This window comes from Schistocerca nitens, chromosome 4 (assembly GCF_023898315.1).
Source record: "Schistocerca nitens isolate TAMUIC-IGC-003100 chromosome 4, iqSchNite1.1, whole genome shotgun sequence".
NCBI classification, from domain to species: Eukaryota; Metazoa; Arthropoda; class Insecta; order Orthoptera; family Acrididae; genus Schistocerca; species Schistocerca nitens.
This window is the reverse complement of record NC_064617.1, coordinates 123,410,105-123,430,993: the sequence shown is the minus strand read 5'-3', so window position 1 is coordinate 123,430,993 and position 20,889 is coordinate 123,410,105. Positions and strand designations below refer to the sequence as shown.

General features: G+C 41.3%; 1 protein-coding gene across 1 annotated transcript in view; it reads left to right on the top strand.

Moving 5' to 3' along the window:
• Positions 1-10,027, top strand: part of LOC126252161 (lipase member H-A-like) — a 129,812-nt gene extending 119,785 nt beyond the window's left edge. The window contains exon 7 of the mRNA XM_049953030.1: positions 9,688-10,027. Within this exon, the coding sequence (XP_049808987.1) occupies positions 9,688-9,766 (79 nt within the window). The 3' untranslated portion in view covers positions 9,767-10,027. The remainder of the gene's footprint in view (positions 1-9,687) is intronic.
• The last annotated feature ends 10,862 nt before the right edge of the window (positions 10,028-20,889 follow it).

Here is a 20,889-nt window from a genome sequence, read left to right as displayed (position 1 = left end):
GGGAGTAGGTATGAGTAGAGTCCGAGAGGAAAGTCGGGGTGCCAGTACTGAGGCAGACAAGATTGAGATGGTTGAAGACATCCGCCAAGAGGGAGCCTCTCTGACAGGATGCAGGAGAGCCCCAAAGGGGATGATGGGCATTGGAGTCGCCAAACAATAAAAACGGCGGAGGAAGCTGAACAATCAGGTACATCATGTCAGCCCGACTAACTGCGGATGACGATGGAGTGTAGACGGTACAAACAGAAAAAGTAAAGGCAGAAAGAGTAATACGGACAGCTATTGCTTGGGTGGTCAATGGGATGGGATGGTAATAGACATCGTCCCGAACGAGCAACATGACCGCACCATGAGCTGGAATACCGTCCACAGGGGTGAGGTTAGACCGCTCCGAGGTGTAGTGGGTAAAAGCAGTACGGTCAGTTGGGCGCAACTTGGTTTCCTGGAGACCAAGGACGAGCGGACAGTGCAGGCGGAGGAGCAGTTGTAATTCCTCCCGATTAGATCGAATACCTCTTATGTTTCAATGTAACAAAGCCATCGCTAGTCAGAAAAAAGGGGGAACGAAACAGGGGAAGAGCTGGTCACCTCAACAGCCACTGAGGGCCAGGTTTCAAGGGAACAACGCTACAACCGGCGGGAGGAGGATCCTGTTCCATCGAGTCGTCGCCAGCTGTGGCCGCTGTCCCTGGTGGTGTAGGAGGGGCAGCATCATTCGCCGACGAGAGGCCAGCTGAGCGCCTGGCAGCAGAGCGTCCCAGCGAAACGGAAGACGGCCGGGAGCAGCGACTCACGGAAGGAGTGTCAGATGAAACGCACCGGGGTGGAGAGGGGGATAAAGACTACTTTTTGGAGGGCTTCTTGGAAGTCCGATGAGGCATGGGCTTGGTGGGCTGGACCCAAAGAAGGTCCTCGCGCGGGGTCCGTTTTGGAATGCTGGACCTTGGAAGCCAGGGTCCGGAAAGTTTCCCCGATGGACGCCTGAGAAGAAGATCGCTTCTCAGGCGGCGGAGGGGCAGGAGGAGGAAGGGTGGCCCCTGCGGCAGAGGGGGTGGGGGCCACGGGGGAGGAGGACTTGGAAGGGAGGGATTTGGGAGGCGGGGGCAGAGACCCCGGATGGGGTGAGGAGGTGGAGGGGGGACAGGATAGGGGTGAGGATACTGTGGAAGGAGGGGACACGACTGAGGCAAACGAAGTTGTCAACGTCACGGGATGGAGGCGGTCATACTTCTTCCTGGCCTCAGAATAAGAGAGACGATACAAAGTTTTTAATTCTTTAATCTTCTTCTCCATCTGATACGTGGGGCAGTCTAAAGATCTAGGCGAGTGGATGCCAGGACAATTGACGCACCGAGGTGGTGGGGTGCATGTATGTTCCTCACGAAGAGGACGTCCACAATCGCCACAAAGGGGCTCAGCCTCACACCGTGATGACATGTGCCCAAAGCGCAAACACCGAAAGCAGCGCATAGGAGGCGGGACGTAAGGTCGCACGTCGCACCGGTAGCACATCACCTTTACCTTCTCCGGGAGAACGTCCCCCTCGAAGGCGAGGATAAAGGCCCCGGTGTCGATGCGACGGTCTTTGGGGCCGCGCTTGACTCGCTGGACGAAATGCATGCCTCGGCGCTCCAGGTTGGCCCTGAGCTCCTCATCAGATTGCAGCAGGAGGTCACGATGAAAAATAACCCCCTGCGTCCTATTTAGTGCCAGATGCGGGACAATGGACACTGGGATATCCCCTAGGCGGTCGCATGCCTGCAGCGCCGCCGACTGTGTGGCGGAGGTGGTCTTTATAAGGACGGACCCCGAACGCATCTTACTGAGAGCCTCGATTTCCCCGAAGATGTCCTCAATGTGCTGAACAAAGAACATGGGCTTGGAGGTCGCGAACGTCCCCCCCCATCAGTTCGAGAACAGACCAAATAGCGGGGGAAGTACTTCGCCCCAAGCCGGCGGGCCTGTCCCTCCTCCCAGGGAGTGGCCAAGGGGGAAAGGGCAGGAGAACCAGAACTAGAGACAGTACCTTTCCGTTTGAAAGACTCGGCCGCAGAGCGACCTGTTACGTGTTGACGTTTCATCTGCGAAACGTCCGCCCCGATACCACCCACTCCGACCAGGGGCTCTCCCCACGGGCGCCACCCAGCCTCAGCAAGGGCCACCTGGCAGGATGACCGTTGCCGGGAGTCCTGATGCCCCAAGGAGACGGGCATCTACTCCTTGGCCGACGTGGGGAGGGTGCAGCTCAGGTATCGGCAGTACGATCCCTGTGTTGTCAGGGGGCTACAACCTAGAGGGTACATGACGACCCCACCACAACGGGCTGGCTACCGTGCTGGATTTCGGGTGCCATGGAAGGTCCATCATGATTGTAGATGCAGATGGGGACGCACTATGGGCGTAACTTGTGCAACCCATCAGGCGTTTAGGCCCAATGTGAGGAATAGTGGGTGTGGTTACAACGCCGTTACAATGCTGAGTGCCAAGGTCGTAGTGCACTGAGGACCAGTGATACACCACGTAAGGCATCCTTCCCCAAAAGGCTCGTACTTCTGTAGAATTTTGAAAAATGGAGGTCAAACCCCAAGGGGGACCATCACATGGAAGGCCAAAACGGTTGAAACTCCTTTTAGTCACCTCTCACGGCAGGCAGGAATACCTCGGACCTAATCTTACCCCAGACCCGCAGGGGGGTCTTTTGGTGAAGTGAGTGACATATTCATGTAGCTGAAGCTATTTGTAAAGGCTAATTTCAGATATTCAAGGGCATTATTTACTGATCCTGACAATCCCATTCTATTAGTAACAGATATAAGTACTTGTTAAATAGATTTGCCACACTATGCCCATCGGTTACTAATGTGTCATTTACCCTTAATGATATTTGCTTCTGTTCCTTTCTGGTTCTACAAGTCTCCTCTTTCACTATATCCCATATTGTTTTTATTTTGTTTCCTGACATTGCTGTCTTCTTCTTGTAGTGCATTTGTTTAGATGTCTGAATTACTTTTTTTAATATTTTACAGTATTCCTTGTATTTAGCTAAATCATCAGTATTGGAGCTATTCTTGGTCGACAGATACATTTTCCTTTTGGTCTTACAGGAAATCTTTATTCCTTGTATAATCCATGGTTTTATTATAGAGTTTTACAGGAAAACAGTTTTCAAACATGGTACTGACATTGTTCATGAATGTATTATATTTTTCATTCATGTCATGGGCACTATAAACATCTTTCCAGTTCATATCTTTGAGCAGTTTTCTAAAACACTCAATTTTTGGTTCACTGACTACTCTCCTGTACTCAGACTTAGCAGTCTCGATAATCTGCTCAGAATTTACATCTAAAACAAGGAGCTGCATGTCATGAACTGATAGTCCATTTATTACAGGTTTTATGATATGATTTTGTTCCTTTGATTTGTCCATAAAAATGTTATCAATGGCTGTCCATGAGGGTTTAGTGATCCTAGTTGAAAGTTTACAGTGTGAATTAGATTGAAAGACAACATTACTAACTGCAGTAAATGTTTACTGGACGATTGCATTAGAAAATCTGTATTAAAGTCACCAGCAAACAAAATTTCTTTGTTTCTTCCTGTTAAGTAACCCAAAAGAGCTTCTAGATGATTTATGAATAGATTATAATTTCCTGCAGGTGCTCAGTAAGTAGTTACTATTATAGAGGATCTGTTATGGAACTCTACTTCTGTTGCACATGCTTCTAGATGCTGGCCTAAACAGAATTTATTAATGTCAATGTTCTTGAATTTATGGCAGTTTTTAAGAAATGTGACAACTCCTCCTCCATCATATCTACTCTGCAGAAGTAGGAAGCTAGCTTAAATCCTGAAAGGTCCAACATATCTGTGATGATGTTACAAACTTTCAAGGACAACGGAGAAGGGTAAATTTATTAATTTGAAGTAAGAGACCCTGCTCCAGAAATGACCATTTCGAAAGCTATAAGTGAAAATTATTTTGATACATCTGACAGTGGAATACATGTAGTGGTACTGTTGCTACTAAGATTGTAGGGTAAGCAACTTTTAGAAGCTGTAGTATGGACCAAAACAAGAAAAAAATGCCTAGTAAACTTTAGGGCTCTAAAAGAGCAATGGGCAGTTGTTCCTATTCAGTACTGTGAGACATCTCTTCTACTGAAAAAAGTGCACCTTTTTTCTTGTTTCCATCCATACTACCACCTCTCAAAGTTTCCTACCCCACAATCTTAGCAAAAACAGTACCAGTACAAGTACTCCACTGTCAGTGGTATCAGAATGATTTTCACTTACACTTTTTGACTAACATTTTTGGAGCAAGGTCTCGTGCCTCAAATTGATACATTGACCCTTCACCATTACACCTAAAAGTTCATGCCATAATCACAGAATCACTCTGTATATCTCTCTCTAATCTTAAGGTAACACAATTTTGTGTAGAGCATTCCCTTCTGCTCACAACTGCAAACAAGTGAAAGTGAAATATGCACAACATCCCCCATACTGCATAAAACGTTTTGAGATCACAGAGTTTTTGGCACATGATTGTGCACAAAACTGAGACTATTTTTCACATATAGCAGATATGCAAACTTTCTTGTCTGTCACCATACATGAGTGAGTACAGCTTTTTTCAATGAACAAATGTAATTATTTTAGGAGCCATCAATATCTGGTGAAATGAGAATTAGTATGGATTTGCAACAACATAACAGAAGAAATTATGTTTATTTTTATACTGATAATGAGCTTTTCATAATCTATTGAACCGACTTGTCCTAATTTGTTCACTTAATAATAGACTATTTTATGATTCTTTTGGAATTAACAACTACATTAGCATATTAATAAAGTGAAATTGTGTAAACCCCATTGTGGTTTTGCACAAGAAGCTAATTCTAACATGGCAACAAGAAAGAGAAAGTAAAGGTTTACAAGTCACACAAAATAAATTGCTCCTTCCCTTGTGATTCCAACATAATCCTGTAACCTATTGTATTTTTAATGATATATGATTGACTTGTCAAATTATTAATCATACTGGCATAACCTGTAAATACAATCAATTGCAGACATGCTACTGCTTGTGAGCAGTCATCAGCTGTTGAGCTGCACCTTCCCTACTGTGCAGTGGCCACGCAGAATGGAACCCCCACCACTACCATTGTCCCCTGCCATACTTTGCCATCTGCACAGCCATGGGGCACATTATTTTGTTTTCAATATACCAGCATGACTCAGGGACTTAGTGGTAAAGTGCCAACCTACCAATCCTAAGGTGTTGTGTTTGATCCCCAGTCACTTCTAGGATATTTATCTGTCACTGTTCACTTCCTCGATCTCTGGCAATGAGTATGAATGTGAAAAAATGCCGAGTTGTGGCATGCTTCAGAATCCCCATCAAACTGTATGTCTCCTAGTAAATGGACTGAGTAAGTCAGTTCAAAGGTTCGAGGAAGGAAAAGGCAATGACAATTGTAATAGATTATACCTAGTAAAGTACTGTACTGTTCAAACCATCCTATGGCTTTACAACAGCTTCACCTTCACTTACTTGTAGACTACTGATTTTGATTCAGTTGAGCTACATTCAAATCCCATTCAGCAATATGGAATTATGACCTTGCCTACTCATCCTCCAACTGAAAGAAGCACAACTTCCAATGCTCCACAACTTCTGACAGTAATGGGGGAGATTAGACGGCAGATTTACGAGACCTAAGAAAAACATTTCTTTGGTGAAGAAAAGAGGATGACGAAAAAGTGGAGAATGCAAACAGTGGTAGCTGTAAAAGTCAAAACCAAGCTGTTGATTCCCACTAAAATGAAGAAGCCATTCATTCATCAGCTGCTCTTTGACTCAGCAGAATATTAAGATCCTATTGATCTCCAGTATGTTTACACTAATGATGATACAGACATAAAAAACTGATGGATAAAATTACATTACTTGTATTGAATAAGGGAAAACAAAATTCCTGGGAGGCTGCAACCATGTGGGAGACCAGGACATGAATCTGGAACCTGGTCTTTCAGAGGTGGTGATGCTAACAAGGGAACCTCCCCATCGCACCCCCCTCAGATTTAGTTATAAGTTGTCAAAGTGGATAGACCTTGAAAAACTGAACAAAGATCAATCGAGAAAACAGGAAGAAGTTATGTGGAACTACGAAAAAATAAGCAAAATATAGAAACTGAGTAGTCCAAGCGCAAGATATATAACATCAAGGAGAGCGTTAGTCGAGTATCGCCGTGGTCCCGTGGTTAGCGTGAGCAGCTACGGAGGGAGAGGTCCTTGGTTCAAGTCTTCCCTCGAGTGAAAATTTTAATTTCTTTATTTTCGCGAATTTATGATCTGTCCGTTCGTTCATTGACGTCACTGTTTACTGTAATAAGTTTAGTGTCTGTGTTTTGTGACCGCACCGCAAAACCGTGCGATTAGTAGACGAAAGGACGTGCCTCTCCAATGGGAACCGAAAACATTTGATCGCAAGGTCATAGATCAACCGATTCCTCCACAGAAAAACATGTCTGATATATTCTATACGACACTGGTGACGGCATGTGTGTCACATGACAGGAATTTGTTGTCGACCCACCTAACTTGTACACTTGGCGAATGGGTAAAAAGATTCTTCTACCTTGCCCAATTTAGGTTTTCTTGTGGATGTGATAATGACTCCCAAAAAACTGATGAAAACATAATAGTTTGTCACATAAACTGAAAATAAAAAATTAAAGTTTTCACTCAAGGGAAGACTTGAACCAAGGACCTCTCGTTTCGCAGCTGCTCACGCTAACCAGGGGACCACGACGCTGCGGTGCGGGTATTATCCTTGATGTTGCATATCTTCCGCATGGACTACTCAGTTTATATATTTTGCTCATTTTTTCATAGTTCCACACAACTTCTTCCTGTTTTCTCTATTAATGTGTGTTCAGTTTCTCAAGGCCTATCCACTGTGCCAACTTATAACTAAATCTGAGGGGGGTGCGATGGGGAGGTTCCCTTGTAAGTAGGCAAAATTCACAACCTGCTCTTATAGCTTTACTTGAGTCAGTATCTAGTCTCCTTCCTTCCAAACTTCACAAAAGCTCTAGTGTATGCAGAACAGCTTCTGTACAGTAAAGCTGTGAGAGCAGATTGAGAGTCATGCCTGCTTAGCTCATTTAATAAAAACATAGCCTGTGAAAGAGCAGGTTCCAGATACATATCCTGGTCTGCCACACAGTTTCAAAACAGTCTGTGCACTGCTCCAGAGTGACAGACTCAGTTTGGAAAGGGAAAACTTAACTATGGTTCTAGTGTTCCAAGTGAGAGCAATGAGCACATGCCGCAATCATCAGCTGTGATGAAATTTGAAGTGAAAGCACTGCCCCTGGAAATGAAATTATTGTGAATAATTTTGTGACTGAATTTCAAGAGCTTTGTGCATGGTTAGGGTTTCATGAAAGGGCTGCTGGATTAAGGAAATGACTTCTAGCAATTCAATGCTGTTGGTACATTACCATTCCATCTAATTGATCAAATGTATTGTGTTTAATTTTATTAACTGTATTTTATTATGATTCATTTTTGTAGCTACTAAAAAACAGCATACCTCAAAATTTAAAGTCATTTGTTGTTTAAAAGTAAATCATTGGCTTAGTCATATTATCCAGTCCTATCATCTTAACTGCATATTTGGTTACAATGACAAACATTCCTATAAGAAAGTTACTTTATCGAGTTTTGGAGTAAAACATACATTTTAATGAGATTGTAGAGAGATTCTGCCAAGATTGTAAACCCCCGCCCCCAAAAAAAGGGGATGACAAAAACTATCCATAGCTCACCAGTATGTTCATAAAAGAGTTACATACTTAGAGGAATAACAGTTTCAACAAGTTTCTTCTGTTATAATGTAGAACATGATTAACTACAGGCAGTTAAAACTAAACTGGAATCACTCTCCATAGATCACAATTTTTGCAAATTAACTGACTTCTTAAATGCATGCACCTGTTTTCTATATTAATTTCCACACAAGGTATATGAGACTTGCTTTTATTTATTTACAGCCAGAGAAATCTACAGGATGCATCTTGGAAACAGTGCAAGCTAAATTGAATCCATTTTCCAAAGCAAAGACTAGTCCATGCCATATCCAAATTCCACCTAGGTCTAGGGCAAAAACTGTCCACCCTTGCCAGACCGGTATCACACTCTATGCACATTCCACAGGCCACCAGGCCACATCACGACAGACTCAGACAATCCCTTGGCTGGCTTATATACCAGGTTATGGCATGGTCCTACCAGAAAGTGCTCCTGGTGACAAGTACCCTCTGGGTAGTGGTGCCACAGCAGTCAACAGTAATGTTATGCCAGTTATTCAGTTATGTGTAGCATCAGATGGTGCCACTAGCTATGGGAGATAGTAGGAACTCACCTATGAAGTAGTTATACACTAATTTTTACGTAGTAAGTATCTTTAATGAAAAGTGTTCAAATTCAAATTGTTAATTCAATGTTCTTTCTTTTGTATTTGTTTAGTGTGAGGTATGACACAATTCTGTTGAACCTTGTGCATAGTAAATGGACACAATAAGGTTGTCCTGTAAATGTATGCTGTGTCCACAAATCCAAAACTTTCCTAGCCAATATACACTGAGGTGACAAAAGTCATGGAACACCTCATAATATCATGTGACATGACATGGATTCAACAAATTGTTGGAAGTATCTTGCAGAAATATTGAGACGTACTGCCCCTAGAGCCATCCATAATTGTGAAAATGTTGCCACTGTAGGATGTTGTGCACAAACTGACCTTTTGATTAAGACCCATAAATGTTTGTTTGGATTCATGTTGGGCAATCTGGGTGGCAGAATCATTTGCTTGAATTGTCCTGAATGTTCTTCAAACCAACCATGGATACAAATGGTCTCAAAGTAGTTGTACATAACTATTTCAGGTCAGTGATCAATTAAATTGGACCAAAGGACCCAGGCCATTCCATGTAAACACAGCCGAAACCATTATGGAGCCACCACCAGCTTTCACAGTGCCTTGCTGACAACTTGGGTTCATGGTTTGGTGGAGTCTGTGCCACATTTGTACCCTGCCATCAGCTCTTACAAACTGAAATCAGGACTCATCTGACCAGGCCATGATTTTCCAGTCATCTATGATTTTCCAGTCATCTAGCATCCAAATGATATGGTCAAGAGACCAAGAGAGGTGCTCCAGGTGGTGATGAGCTGTTGACAAAGACACTCATGAGTCATCTGCTGTCATAACCCATTAATCCCAAATTTCACCATACTATCTTAATGGATACGATCATCATATGTCCCACATTGATTTCTCTCATTATTTCACGAAATGTTGCTTGTTTGTCAGCAATGACAACTCTATGCAGGTGCTGCTGCTCTGTCATTATCTGAACACTGTCGGCCACTTCGTTGTCCATGGTGAGAGGTAATGTCAGACATTTGGTATTCTTAGCAGATTTTTGACGCTGTGGATCTCTGAATATTGAATTCCCTAATGATTTCCAAAACCATCAGCATATGTGCATATCTCTATCCCATGACTTGTCACCTCAGTGTAGTACTTACATTAATCAAATTGTGTAACTATCCACTGTATTGTTGTATACACAATATTGTTTAAACATATTTATTATTTCTTGCACAGGTTGAGAGGCTCATACTATTTGACTACAAACTCTGTGAGCCCCTTTGGTGGTGGTGCAGCTGGAGCTGTTCCATTGTGATTCAAGCCACTATGCAGTGACTGTACTTCATGTACTCTGTGACCTCAGAGAGAAGTTAAACTATGGAGTTGGATATATCAACAGATAACAGTAGTTTGCAACATTTACGGCCAGTTCATTATACTATTAATAATTAATGTTATTTTTATATCCATATTACATAATTACAGTAAATATGTGGCGTGTTATTGACTCATTTTATGGATTTTGTATCGTGCCATATATATTTAATATTTTCATTCGAAGTTTTACAGGCCTTTACCAACATGGCTTGTTACACATATATTGAAATTATATGAATATATAAACAAAGATTATATTATTTCAGAACCATTTCCACACATTCCTATGCACCATCACTGTAAATTTAATGTACTGGAGAAACATATAGTTGAGGCATTGAGTGGTTAACAGGCACGTAAGCAAGATTAAAAACTTAGGACAGTTGTACTTTTACCAGAATGCTATGCACATCCTGTTGATGAACTTTTAAGAAGAGAGCACCACTTATGTTACCATTTATGTAATCCAAGATTGTAAAACACAGCAAAAGAAAACTGAAGACATTGCTTAGTTTTTGGGCAATGTCCTCCTTCAGAGTGTGAAAACCTGAGTTGTTTTAGCTACATTATCATAAGTCTTGCTGGCAAACACACATTGCTTCTCCCTTAAAGATCAAATGAGGCTCAATGTAAATTTAATCCACATGTACATTTACCACAAGTTTTATGATCTTTCAAAAATTCTCCATATACTGCAATCTACATTTAAACTATTTAAACTGAACTGGGCTATAAACTTTCTTACACTGCATGCATGACGCAAATTCAGGTAAATACTATTGTGTAAACAGTACTTACAGTAAATGTACATAAAGTGTAGCTGCCAGTATAAGGGTTGGAACTTTAATAGTGACAACTATTTATTTACAGCTCGTACAAAATAGATACATGTTTCGAAGTTTTACTGACCTTCAAGGTAGTCACCAGCATTGTGTATAACCCATTGCCAGCAATGTGGAAGTCGTAGGATACTCTTAGCAGTGCCAGTTGTGTTGACAGTTCAAGCGGCGCAGTCTATTGGCCGATGAATTTGTAGCGGTTCTGAAGCGAATGCCGTGAAGTGTTTCCTTCAGTTTAGAAATCGAGTTGAACTTATGAGGACTTAAGTCAGGGGAGTGCAGTAGATGGTACAGCACTTAGCAACTCCATCAGTCAAACAAATCACTAACAGCTTGCACTGTACGTGCTTGAGCATTGTCCTGCAAAATGATGGTCAGGTCCTGCAAAAAGTGTCATCACTTCTGTCTCTAAGCTAGTCGTAGGTTGTGTCCCAAAGATAAACAGCACAGAGACAGAAGTTATGACACTTTCTGCAGGACCTGACCATCATTTTGCAGGACAATGCTCAAGCACGTACAGTGCAAGCTTTTACAGATTTGTTTGACTGATGGGGCTGGTAAGTGCTATACCACATACTGCACTCCCCTTACTTAAGCCCTTGTAAGTTCAACTCTATTTCTAAACTGAAGGAAACACTTCACGGCATTCGCTTCACAACTGCTACAAATTCGGCGGGCAATAGATCACGCCACTCGAACTGTCAACACAACTGGCACTGCTAAGAGTATCCTATGACTTCCACGTTGCTGGCAATGGGTTATACACAATGCTGGTGACTACCTTGAAGGTCAGTAAAACTTCGAAGCACATATTTACTTTGTACAAGGTGTAAATAAATAGTTGTCACTATTAAAGTTCCAATCCTCATAATAATATGCTCCTACTATACATGTGACTATTGTTGTTTTTATTTAAAAACTGGTTTTGTTCCATTTTCAACTGCATGTGTGAATACGTCACCTGAGAACACCTATTACAACATATTCACTATATGTAGAATCTCAAAATTCTTGTTCTAGGTGTCTTCTTTCGACACCATTCATTTTATATATTTAGACTATCCAAGGGATACTGATGCACAACTGCTGGGCACTATATGCTGGAGAATTTGATACTTTACAAGGGAAAGGACAGCACTCAGATTAGTCTTAACTGTTACTCATCCAATAATGTTGGGTATTTCATCACTTGTGTCAATAAGACACAACACTAATTTTTGTTCACTCTTAATACAAAACCACTGTGTCTTGTTGAAATGGGCAACACTCAAAAAATATTTTTATGTCTTCCATATTATAAATAGCATTCTGATCCTCATACTGCTTAGAATGTTTCAAGCTTCTTACCATCACTTTCTCAAAATTTTCAATTTCTGCATCACATAACCTTGTGCAAGAGGGTCCCGCTGTTGTCAAGGGAAATCTGGTTGCTGGTTTCAGCTTTGAATAAATCCTTACAAATGTCTTTACTTTTCCATCAACTATAAACTGCTCCATTTTTGCTATGCACTAATGTACTTTATGCATATTGTAGGCTTTTTTAATTCTGAGAAGTCAGTGGAAATTTTTTTCAGGCACTTTTCCTTTAGGTCTTCATTGATGGGTAAAGAAAGTGTGTTCACTGTTTCATTCTGTGATTTGTAACTACTTTCACAGTCAGCCACACTATAACACATCAAGTGTTTCTAGTATCTGAAAAAAAGATGTTCAATGTATTCATTAAACTAAAAGTATACATAATTTCCAAAAGTGTGTGTATATATGTTGTTAATTTATACAGTAACTGATGACATAACTGTGAAGCATAGTTTGAGAGCCTTGAAAATACTCATTCACATTGATCATTAAGAAATTACAATTACAACTTATACTAACAATTAAGAAACACAACAATTTAATAAATTTCACTGTAGTTGTTGAAGATAAACAAATAGTGGACTAGTCCATCCAAAAGTCCTGAACCATATACACAAACAAACTGGTCAACTCATGTGGAACAGATCTACTTACTGCAACTACAGGCAAGGCACTACTTTGTTTACGTCATAAACAAGATGGCTTCCAGTACCCACGCCAGTATTTCTAGTCAGCCATGCACAACATAGGTACAACACAAGACTTCACATTAAACACAACAATAACTTAAACTTGAGAAAGCAATATAGAAACTGTTAACGGTGGCACTTGTGCATCCACTGAACTCTACACAACAGGAATTCTCAACATTTACAAGGAAGCTAACAATTAATTGCTTCAAGAGAAAATAAAGAAAAAAATGGAGCTTACAGGTACCTGCCTTAACTTATTACCGGTGTATAAGACACATCCAATTTATTGAGCTTATTTTTGAACTAAAAAGACATGTTTTCACCATCACCACCACCACACCACAAAAAATATTTTTTCCTACAATAACATTCCTCTCTACAAAGAAAATTACAAATAATATGACTACAATACAGTAGCCAGAAACAGTCAGCACACAGAATTAAAAAAGTCAATCTGATTCACAAAGGAGTTTACAACTCCAGAATTAAGCTGTTCCATGCACTCCCACCACATATTAAGTGTCTCTATCAAAAACTGCCCAAATTTATAACTTTTCAAAACATACTTGTCTGAGAAATATTTTTATACGGTTGATGAATTTCTGAGACAAAATTAATACCACTGCTAAACTTAAAATTTTTATTCACTATATACTTAAATGATTTGGCGGACAGGATGGGCAGCAATCTGCAGTTGTTTACAGGTGATGCTGTGGTGTATGGTAAGGTGCTGAAGTTAAGAGACTGCAGGAACATACATGATGACCTAGACAAAATTTCTTTTTGGTGTCATGAATGGCAGCTAGCTCAAAACGTGGAAAAAATTAAGTTAATGTGGATAAGTAGAAAAAACAAATCTGTAAAGTTCTGATACAGCATTAGAAGCGTCCTGCTTGACACAGTCATGACATTTAAATATCTGGGTGTAACACTGGAAATTTATATGAAATGGAACAAGTATGTGAGGAATGAGGTAGGGAAGGTGTATGGTCGACTTTGGTTTATTGGGCGAATTTTGGGAATGTGTGGTTCATCTGTAAAGGAGACCACATACAGGACACTACTGCTACTTGAATACTGCTCAAGTATGTGGGACTAGTACCAGGTTGGATGAAAGGAAGACGTCAAAGTGATTCAGAGATGGAGTGCTAGATTTGTTACTGGTAGGTTTGAACAACACGTGTCGCGGAGATGCTTCGGGAACTCAAATGGCAATCCCTGGAGTGTATGCGATGTTCTATTCAGGGAACACAATTGAGAAAATTTAGAGAATTGGCATGTGAAGCTGACTGCCAAATGATTTTACTGCTGCCAACATATGTTAAGCATAAGGACCACGAATATAAGATAAGCCAATTAAGGCTCAAACTGAGGAACATAGAGAGTCATTTCTCCCTCACTCTATGTGCAAGTGGAACAGGAAAGGAAATGACTAGTAGTAGTAGTAGTAGTAGTAGTAGTAGTAGTAGTAGTAGTAGTAGTATAATGTACCTTCTGCCATGCACTGTATGGTGGCTTGTGGTGTATTGATGAAGATGTAGATTTTTTTGTCAGGAATTGTAGACTCGTGTTCAGAAAAAAATAGAACACCTTTAATGACAAGAGATAGGACATTTATATTCACATGACATGTACATTAGTACGTTCTGCAGAAATGATTAGCATTTCAGTCACCTCAGTTCAGCATGTGTCCTGCTGCCTTGTAGGCACAGGGTCTGTCTACCATGGGCCCTGATAACTTGTTCCATGCATGATGGCACTGATGTGTTTAAGGTATGAGTGGTGCCCTGTGGTATAGCCATCTGTGCAGCACTCATCTGGTTCCAAAGTTCATCTGTGGTGGCTGCATTGGGAAACAGCACTGTACCCATCATTTCACCATATCCCACACATTTTCGATTGGCAATAAATTTTGTGATCTGGCAGGCCAGGGCAAAAGGATGACAACCTGTGACACCAAGACGGCACATCTTCATGCAGCAGCATGTGGTTATGCACTGTCTTGCTGAAAAATGGCCACTGGAGTGTTGTGAAGAGAGGGTATGGCTACGGATTGCAGGATGTCAAACTCGTAGGTCACACTGGTCACAGTGCCCTGCATATGCACCAACTGTGATTTGTGGTTGTACCCAATAGCACCGCACACCATAAGACCATGAGTTGGCACTGTATATCTTGTTCAAATGCAGTCACTGTGATGCCACTCCCCGTCTGCGTCAAAACAGTATACATTCATCATTTTCAAACAAACAGAACCTGCATTCGTCCAGAAACACTATCTGATGCCATTTGTGTCCCCAGTGATGTCGTTCCATACACCATTACCATCTAGCCTGTTTCTCCACATTCATCAAATGTAGGTGGGGAAGTGGACGACGTGCATGTAACTCATGCCATAATAAACGGCAATGGATTGTCAACCCTGATAGTGTATGATGTGTTACACTGTTCCACTGTTGTGCCAGAACCAAGGAAGATCCACATCTGTCTGGCAATGCCAATTGGATGAGAAGCTTATCTCGGAGGGAGAGGGGGGTGGCAGGGGGGGGGGGGCGACCCTTCTGCACACACCCATTGCACTGCTGAAATACTTCATCCCACGTGAGCAGCAATTCCCCAGATGCAGATGGATGATGCATCACATTCTCTCATGCCAATAATGCACCTTTTTTCACAGCACAATGAGACCCGCAGGCACATTTTACTGGTAGGTAGTGTTGCGCTGTGATATCAATGTTGAACTTGACCCTGCGGGCCTACATGTTCAAATGCTAATCATTTCTGCTGAACATACTAATGTACATGTCCTGTGAGTATGAACATCCTATCGATAGTCACTCAAGGTGTTCTGTGTTTTCTGAACACTACTGTATTTTCAACATGTTTGTGACGCATCACTTCATAACAGTGTAAATTCACTTCATAACAGTGTAAATTACAATGAATATCATATTTTTCATATTTTTTGTTTTCTTCTGTATACCAGTACACTGAAGTTGAACTTTTACCATTCTCACATTATTTTGGGCGTATCACTGACACATGAAAACTTGTTTTTATTCATGTATTTACTTGTGGCAATATTTAGCATAACTTTGCTTCCTGTATACAGGGTATTACAAAAAGGTACGGCCAAACTTTCAGGAAACATTCCTCACACACAAAGAAAGAAAATATGTTATGTGGACATGTGTCCAGAAACGCTTACTTTCCATGTTAGAGCTCATTTTATTACTTCTCTTCAAATCACATTAATCATGGAATGGAAACACACAGCATCAGAACGTACCAGCATGACTTCAAACACTTTGTTACAGGAAATGTTCAAAATGTCCTCCGTTAGCGAGGATACATGCATCCACCCTCCATCTCATGGAATCCCTGATGCGCTGATGCAGCCCTGGAGAATGGCGTATTGTATCACAGCCGTCTACAATACGAGCACAAAGAGTCTCTACATTTGGTACCAGGGTTGCGTAGAGAAGAGCTTTCAAATGCCCCCATAAATGAAAGTCAAGAGTGTTGAGGTCAGGAGAACATGGAGGCCATGGAATTGGTCAGCCTCTACCAATCCATCGGTCACTGAATCTGTTGTTGAGAAGCGTACGAACACTTCGACTGAAATGTGCAGGAGCTCCATCGTGCATGAACCACATCTTGTGTCGTACTTGTAAAGGCACATGTTCTAGCAGCACAGGTAGAGTATCCCGTATGAAATCATGATAATGTGCTCCATTGAGCATAGGTGGAAGAACATAGGGCCCAATCAAGACATCACCAACAATGCCTGCCTAAACGTTCACAGAAAATCTGTCTTGATGACGTGATTGCACAATTGCGTGCGGATTCTCGTCAGTCCACACATGTTGATTGTGAAAATTTACAATTTGATCACGTTGGAATGAAGCCTCATCCGTAAAGAGAACATTTCCACTGAAATGAGGATTGACACATTGTTGGATGAACCATTTGCAGAAGTGTACCCGTGGAGGCCAATCAGCTGCTGATAGTGCCTTTACATGGGACGGAAACAACTGGTTCTACCGTAGCACTCTCCATACAGTGACGTAGTCAACGTTACCTTGTACAGCAGCAACTTCTCTGACGCTGACATTAGTGTTATCGTCAACTGCACGAAGAATTGCCTCATCCATTGCAGGTTCCCTCGTCGTTCTAGGTCTTCCCCAGTCGCGAGTCATAGGCTGGAATGTTCCGTTCTCCCTAAGACGCTGATCAATTGCTTCGAACGTCTTCCTGTCGGGACACCTTTGTTCTGGAAATCTGACTCGATACAAACTTACAGTGCCACTGCTATTGCCTCCTGCTAATCCATACATCAAATGGGCATCTGCCAACTCCACATTTATAAACATTAAACTGACTGCAAAACCACGTTCGTGATGAACACTAACCTGTTGATGCTACGTACTGATGTGCTTGATGCTAGTACTGTAGAGCAATGAGTCGCATGTCAACACAAGCACCGAATTCAACATTACCTTCCTTCAATTGGGCCAACTGGTGGTGAATCGAGGAAGTACAGTACATACTGACGAAACTAAAATGAGCTCTAACATGGAAATTAAGCGTTTCCGGACACATGTCTCCACATAACATCTTTTCTTTATTTGTGTGTGAGGAATGTTTCCTGGAAGTTTGGCCGTACCTTTTTGTAACACCCTGTATATTACTCATTTCACAGTGAAACACATTTTCCATCAACTGAGTGTTTGTTTTTTAATTGTAATCTTGTTTACATTACATCTTTTACTGTAGTGTTAGTTATATTTGGACTCTCTACAATTTGACACATTCCATATACGTACAACTGACTCGCCACCTAGAACCACAGAACACAATAAAAAATGAATTATGACACTATCCATGCCTGTACCATTTTAGTTTGGCGACTTCTCAGACTTCTAACCAAATGGTCTAGGATTAAACTTCAGTCACATCAAAGAATTTTTTTCTGTCTCTCACTGCTTCTTTCACATCTCACTATTGCTGTGCTTGTATACCAGTGTGTGAAGAATATCCAGTCATATTGTGGTCTGGATTCCCCATGGAACTGCAGGGACCCATGTTATTATGGACTGGGTAAGTAGGTTCAAAGGACTGATGAAATACCAGCTCATATACGACCACAGTGCAGTGCACACCCAAATGGCGTGGCATGGATACCTGGTAGTGGTGTGGTGGGGATATAATAATGTTTCGAGACACCACCACATTAATAAATAAAGCAATGCACCCAGAGGTGGCCCAGCAGGGGCCCCCGACACATCGCTTCATGCTCCACACCACTTCCATCTAGCCAAGGGATGTGCTCAAGAGTGATGCACTGGGAACACATTCAATGGTACATTGCTGTTTTCATTAATTTGAAGTGTCAATGTGAGACAATTTAAAGTAACGTCCTGTCCACACCATGCCGCTCCTACCAGACGTCCATGCCACACCACTCGTGTGTGAACTACACCTGCTTCTACTACAGCACTGGCACTCAAACCACCCATCAGATTGATGACAGCTTTACCTGATCTTCTCTGTAGAAAAAATGGTCTTAAAATCTAAACATAAGTGAAATAATAGAGAGAAAACCATTGTGGCAGCTCACTTTCTAAACAGACTCATGACTGAACTCCCGGGATGGAATTTGTGTACCCAACTGTCCGAGTCTAGTGTTATTCCATGTGAAAGTATGGGAGCATTTGTGAATCATGTAAGTGATTTGGGATGTCAGTACCAGCCTAGCATTCACTTAGTCAGATATGTGACACCACCTGAAAACCAGATCTTGGCTGGCCAGGAAACTGTAACTCGTCTCTAATCTGTGGAGCAGATTCAATCTGGAGTCGGCATGTCTCCCCAAATCCCAGAAGTGGCATACTAATGCATGCATCTATCCAAAAAAAAGCAATAAAATTTTACAAGACAATCACTCTGCTTTCTTAAGGTTTTGTGTGTGATGCGTCAAGGTCACTCTTTCATGTTTTCTAATTTGTCCATCCACCTTGCATTACATCACCATATCATTTTCCACTTACCTTTTACAATACAGCAAGTAACTTGTTTGTTCCATCTGCAGTCTATTCAGTTGCCTACATTTCTTGACTACATCTATTTAATTAACAGTACATTTGTCAGTTCCATGACAAGTTTGTTTCTTCTGTCTTCCCAGTAATTCGTATTGTGCATCTCTGCAGTGGTCACTGTTCAACACTTACTGATTTTAGCATTAACGCTTCATATTTTGCTGCCACAAATCACAACTGGGCCAAAATCTTCCAAATGGAAAATAATCACTACACAGATGTGTCACACGGATCAATACCATCTCCAACCTTTTTCTTGTTATATGTAAATCACCTCACATATTACATCCAAGAAACAGAAATAGTTCTTTTGCTGATGATGGAAGTATTATAATCAAACCTAATGGAATAACTTGAACACTTGAAAATACGAATAATATTTTCTTGAAAATTAATAACTGATTTACTACAAATGTACTGTCACTGAACACTTTAAAAACAATACATGCAATTCTGGGCTGCACAAGGCCTGACAACATCATCCAGAAATAACAAATAAGTGTAATTCAATAAATAAAATGGAATATTCTAAAGCCTCAGAACAATTTTAACAGCAAAACTGATACTCTGTCGGCTGCCTAGGAAAGTGTATCACAATCACATCAGTGAGAGACTGCAAAGCATAGCCTGCTCCATGAAATGTCTTAGTGTAGTATCTGAGCTGTTTAAACACAATTGGACTGAGCTGAAGATTTGCTGTGCTGCCAGTATGACAGGGAGGAAAGGGAGCTTTAAGTAATGTTTCATTGCCACTTGTAGCACTGTTGTAATATGAAGTGAAAGGTGCAAGATAGTTACAGTTTCTGACACTTGCCTTACATATGTTGTGTATAATATAAGGGCACTGTAACCCTTATGTTTTGAAGGGCTCAGAAATATGTTTCAGGTATTGGGAAATGGGATGGAAACAGGAAGACAATGATTAAACGAGGCTCAAGTCAGGAAGACTGACTTGTGTGTGGAATGGATAAAGTGGCAATTCCCATATCTGGAGTTCACAGCTTCAGGTGATGGAGTGGAGGCAGTGAGCAAAATACTCAAACAGCACTGTCTCAAAGCAGCTATTAAAGTAAACCATATTCTGCTGAGAACTGCACTCTGATACGAAATAGTCAAGCTCCTCACTGACCATTGTGTGTCATTCTCTCTTCATACAGCTGGATTACTGGCTGGTGGCCACATTTAGATAAAACTTTGTGGAACCATTTTTTATTTTATTTAATTTATTTAATTTATTTATTTATCCATCCATATTGTATTGATGATGTCGAAAATTACATATAAATTTATGGGGAAACAATCTGTGCAAAAGGAACATACAAAATTTTACATTTAGTAATACAAAGAATAATACATACAAAATTGTACAAAAAATGTACAAAGAATAATACTTGGTCATATAAGACACAGTAATACAACTTTTTACACATGTATACTAACAGTATTGGGACTAAGTAGTCTGTTTGCCCTAAGGCTTTACTTTCATGTTCCCTAAACAGGAAGCCCTTATATTCACTACAATAACTCAGTAAAGATTTTACCACACTCAACAGCTGTCCATCAGATTTAAAAAACTTAACATAAACTTCCTACCCCATGAACCATGGACCTTGCCATTGGTGGGGAGGCTTGCGTGCCTCAATGATACAGATAGCCGTACCGTAGGTGCAACCACAACGGAGGGGTATCTGTTGAGAGGCCAGACAAACGTGTGGTTCCTGAAGAGGGGCAGCAGCCTTTTCAGTAGTTGCAGGGGCAACAGTCTGGATGATTGACTGATCTGGCCTTGTAACATTAACCAAAATGGCCTTGCTGTTCTGGTACTGCGAATGGCTGAAAGCAAGGGGAAACTACAGCCGTAATTTTTCCCCGAGGGCATGCAGCTTTACTGTATGATTAAATGATGATGGCGTCCTCTTGGGTAAAATATTCCGGAGGTAAAATAGTACCCCATTCGGATCTCCCGGCGGGGACTACTCAAGAGGACGTCGTTATCAGAAACAAGAAAACTGGTGTTCTACGGATCGGAGGGTGGAATGTCAGATCCCTTAATCGGGCAGGTAGGTTAGAAAATTT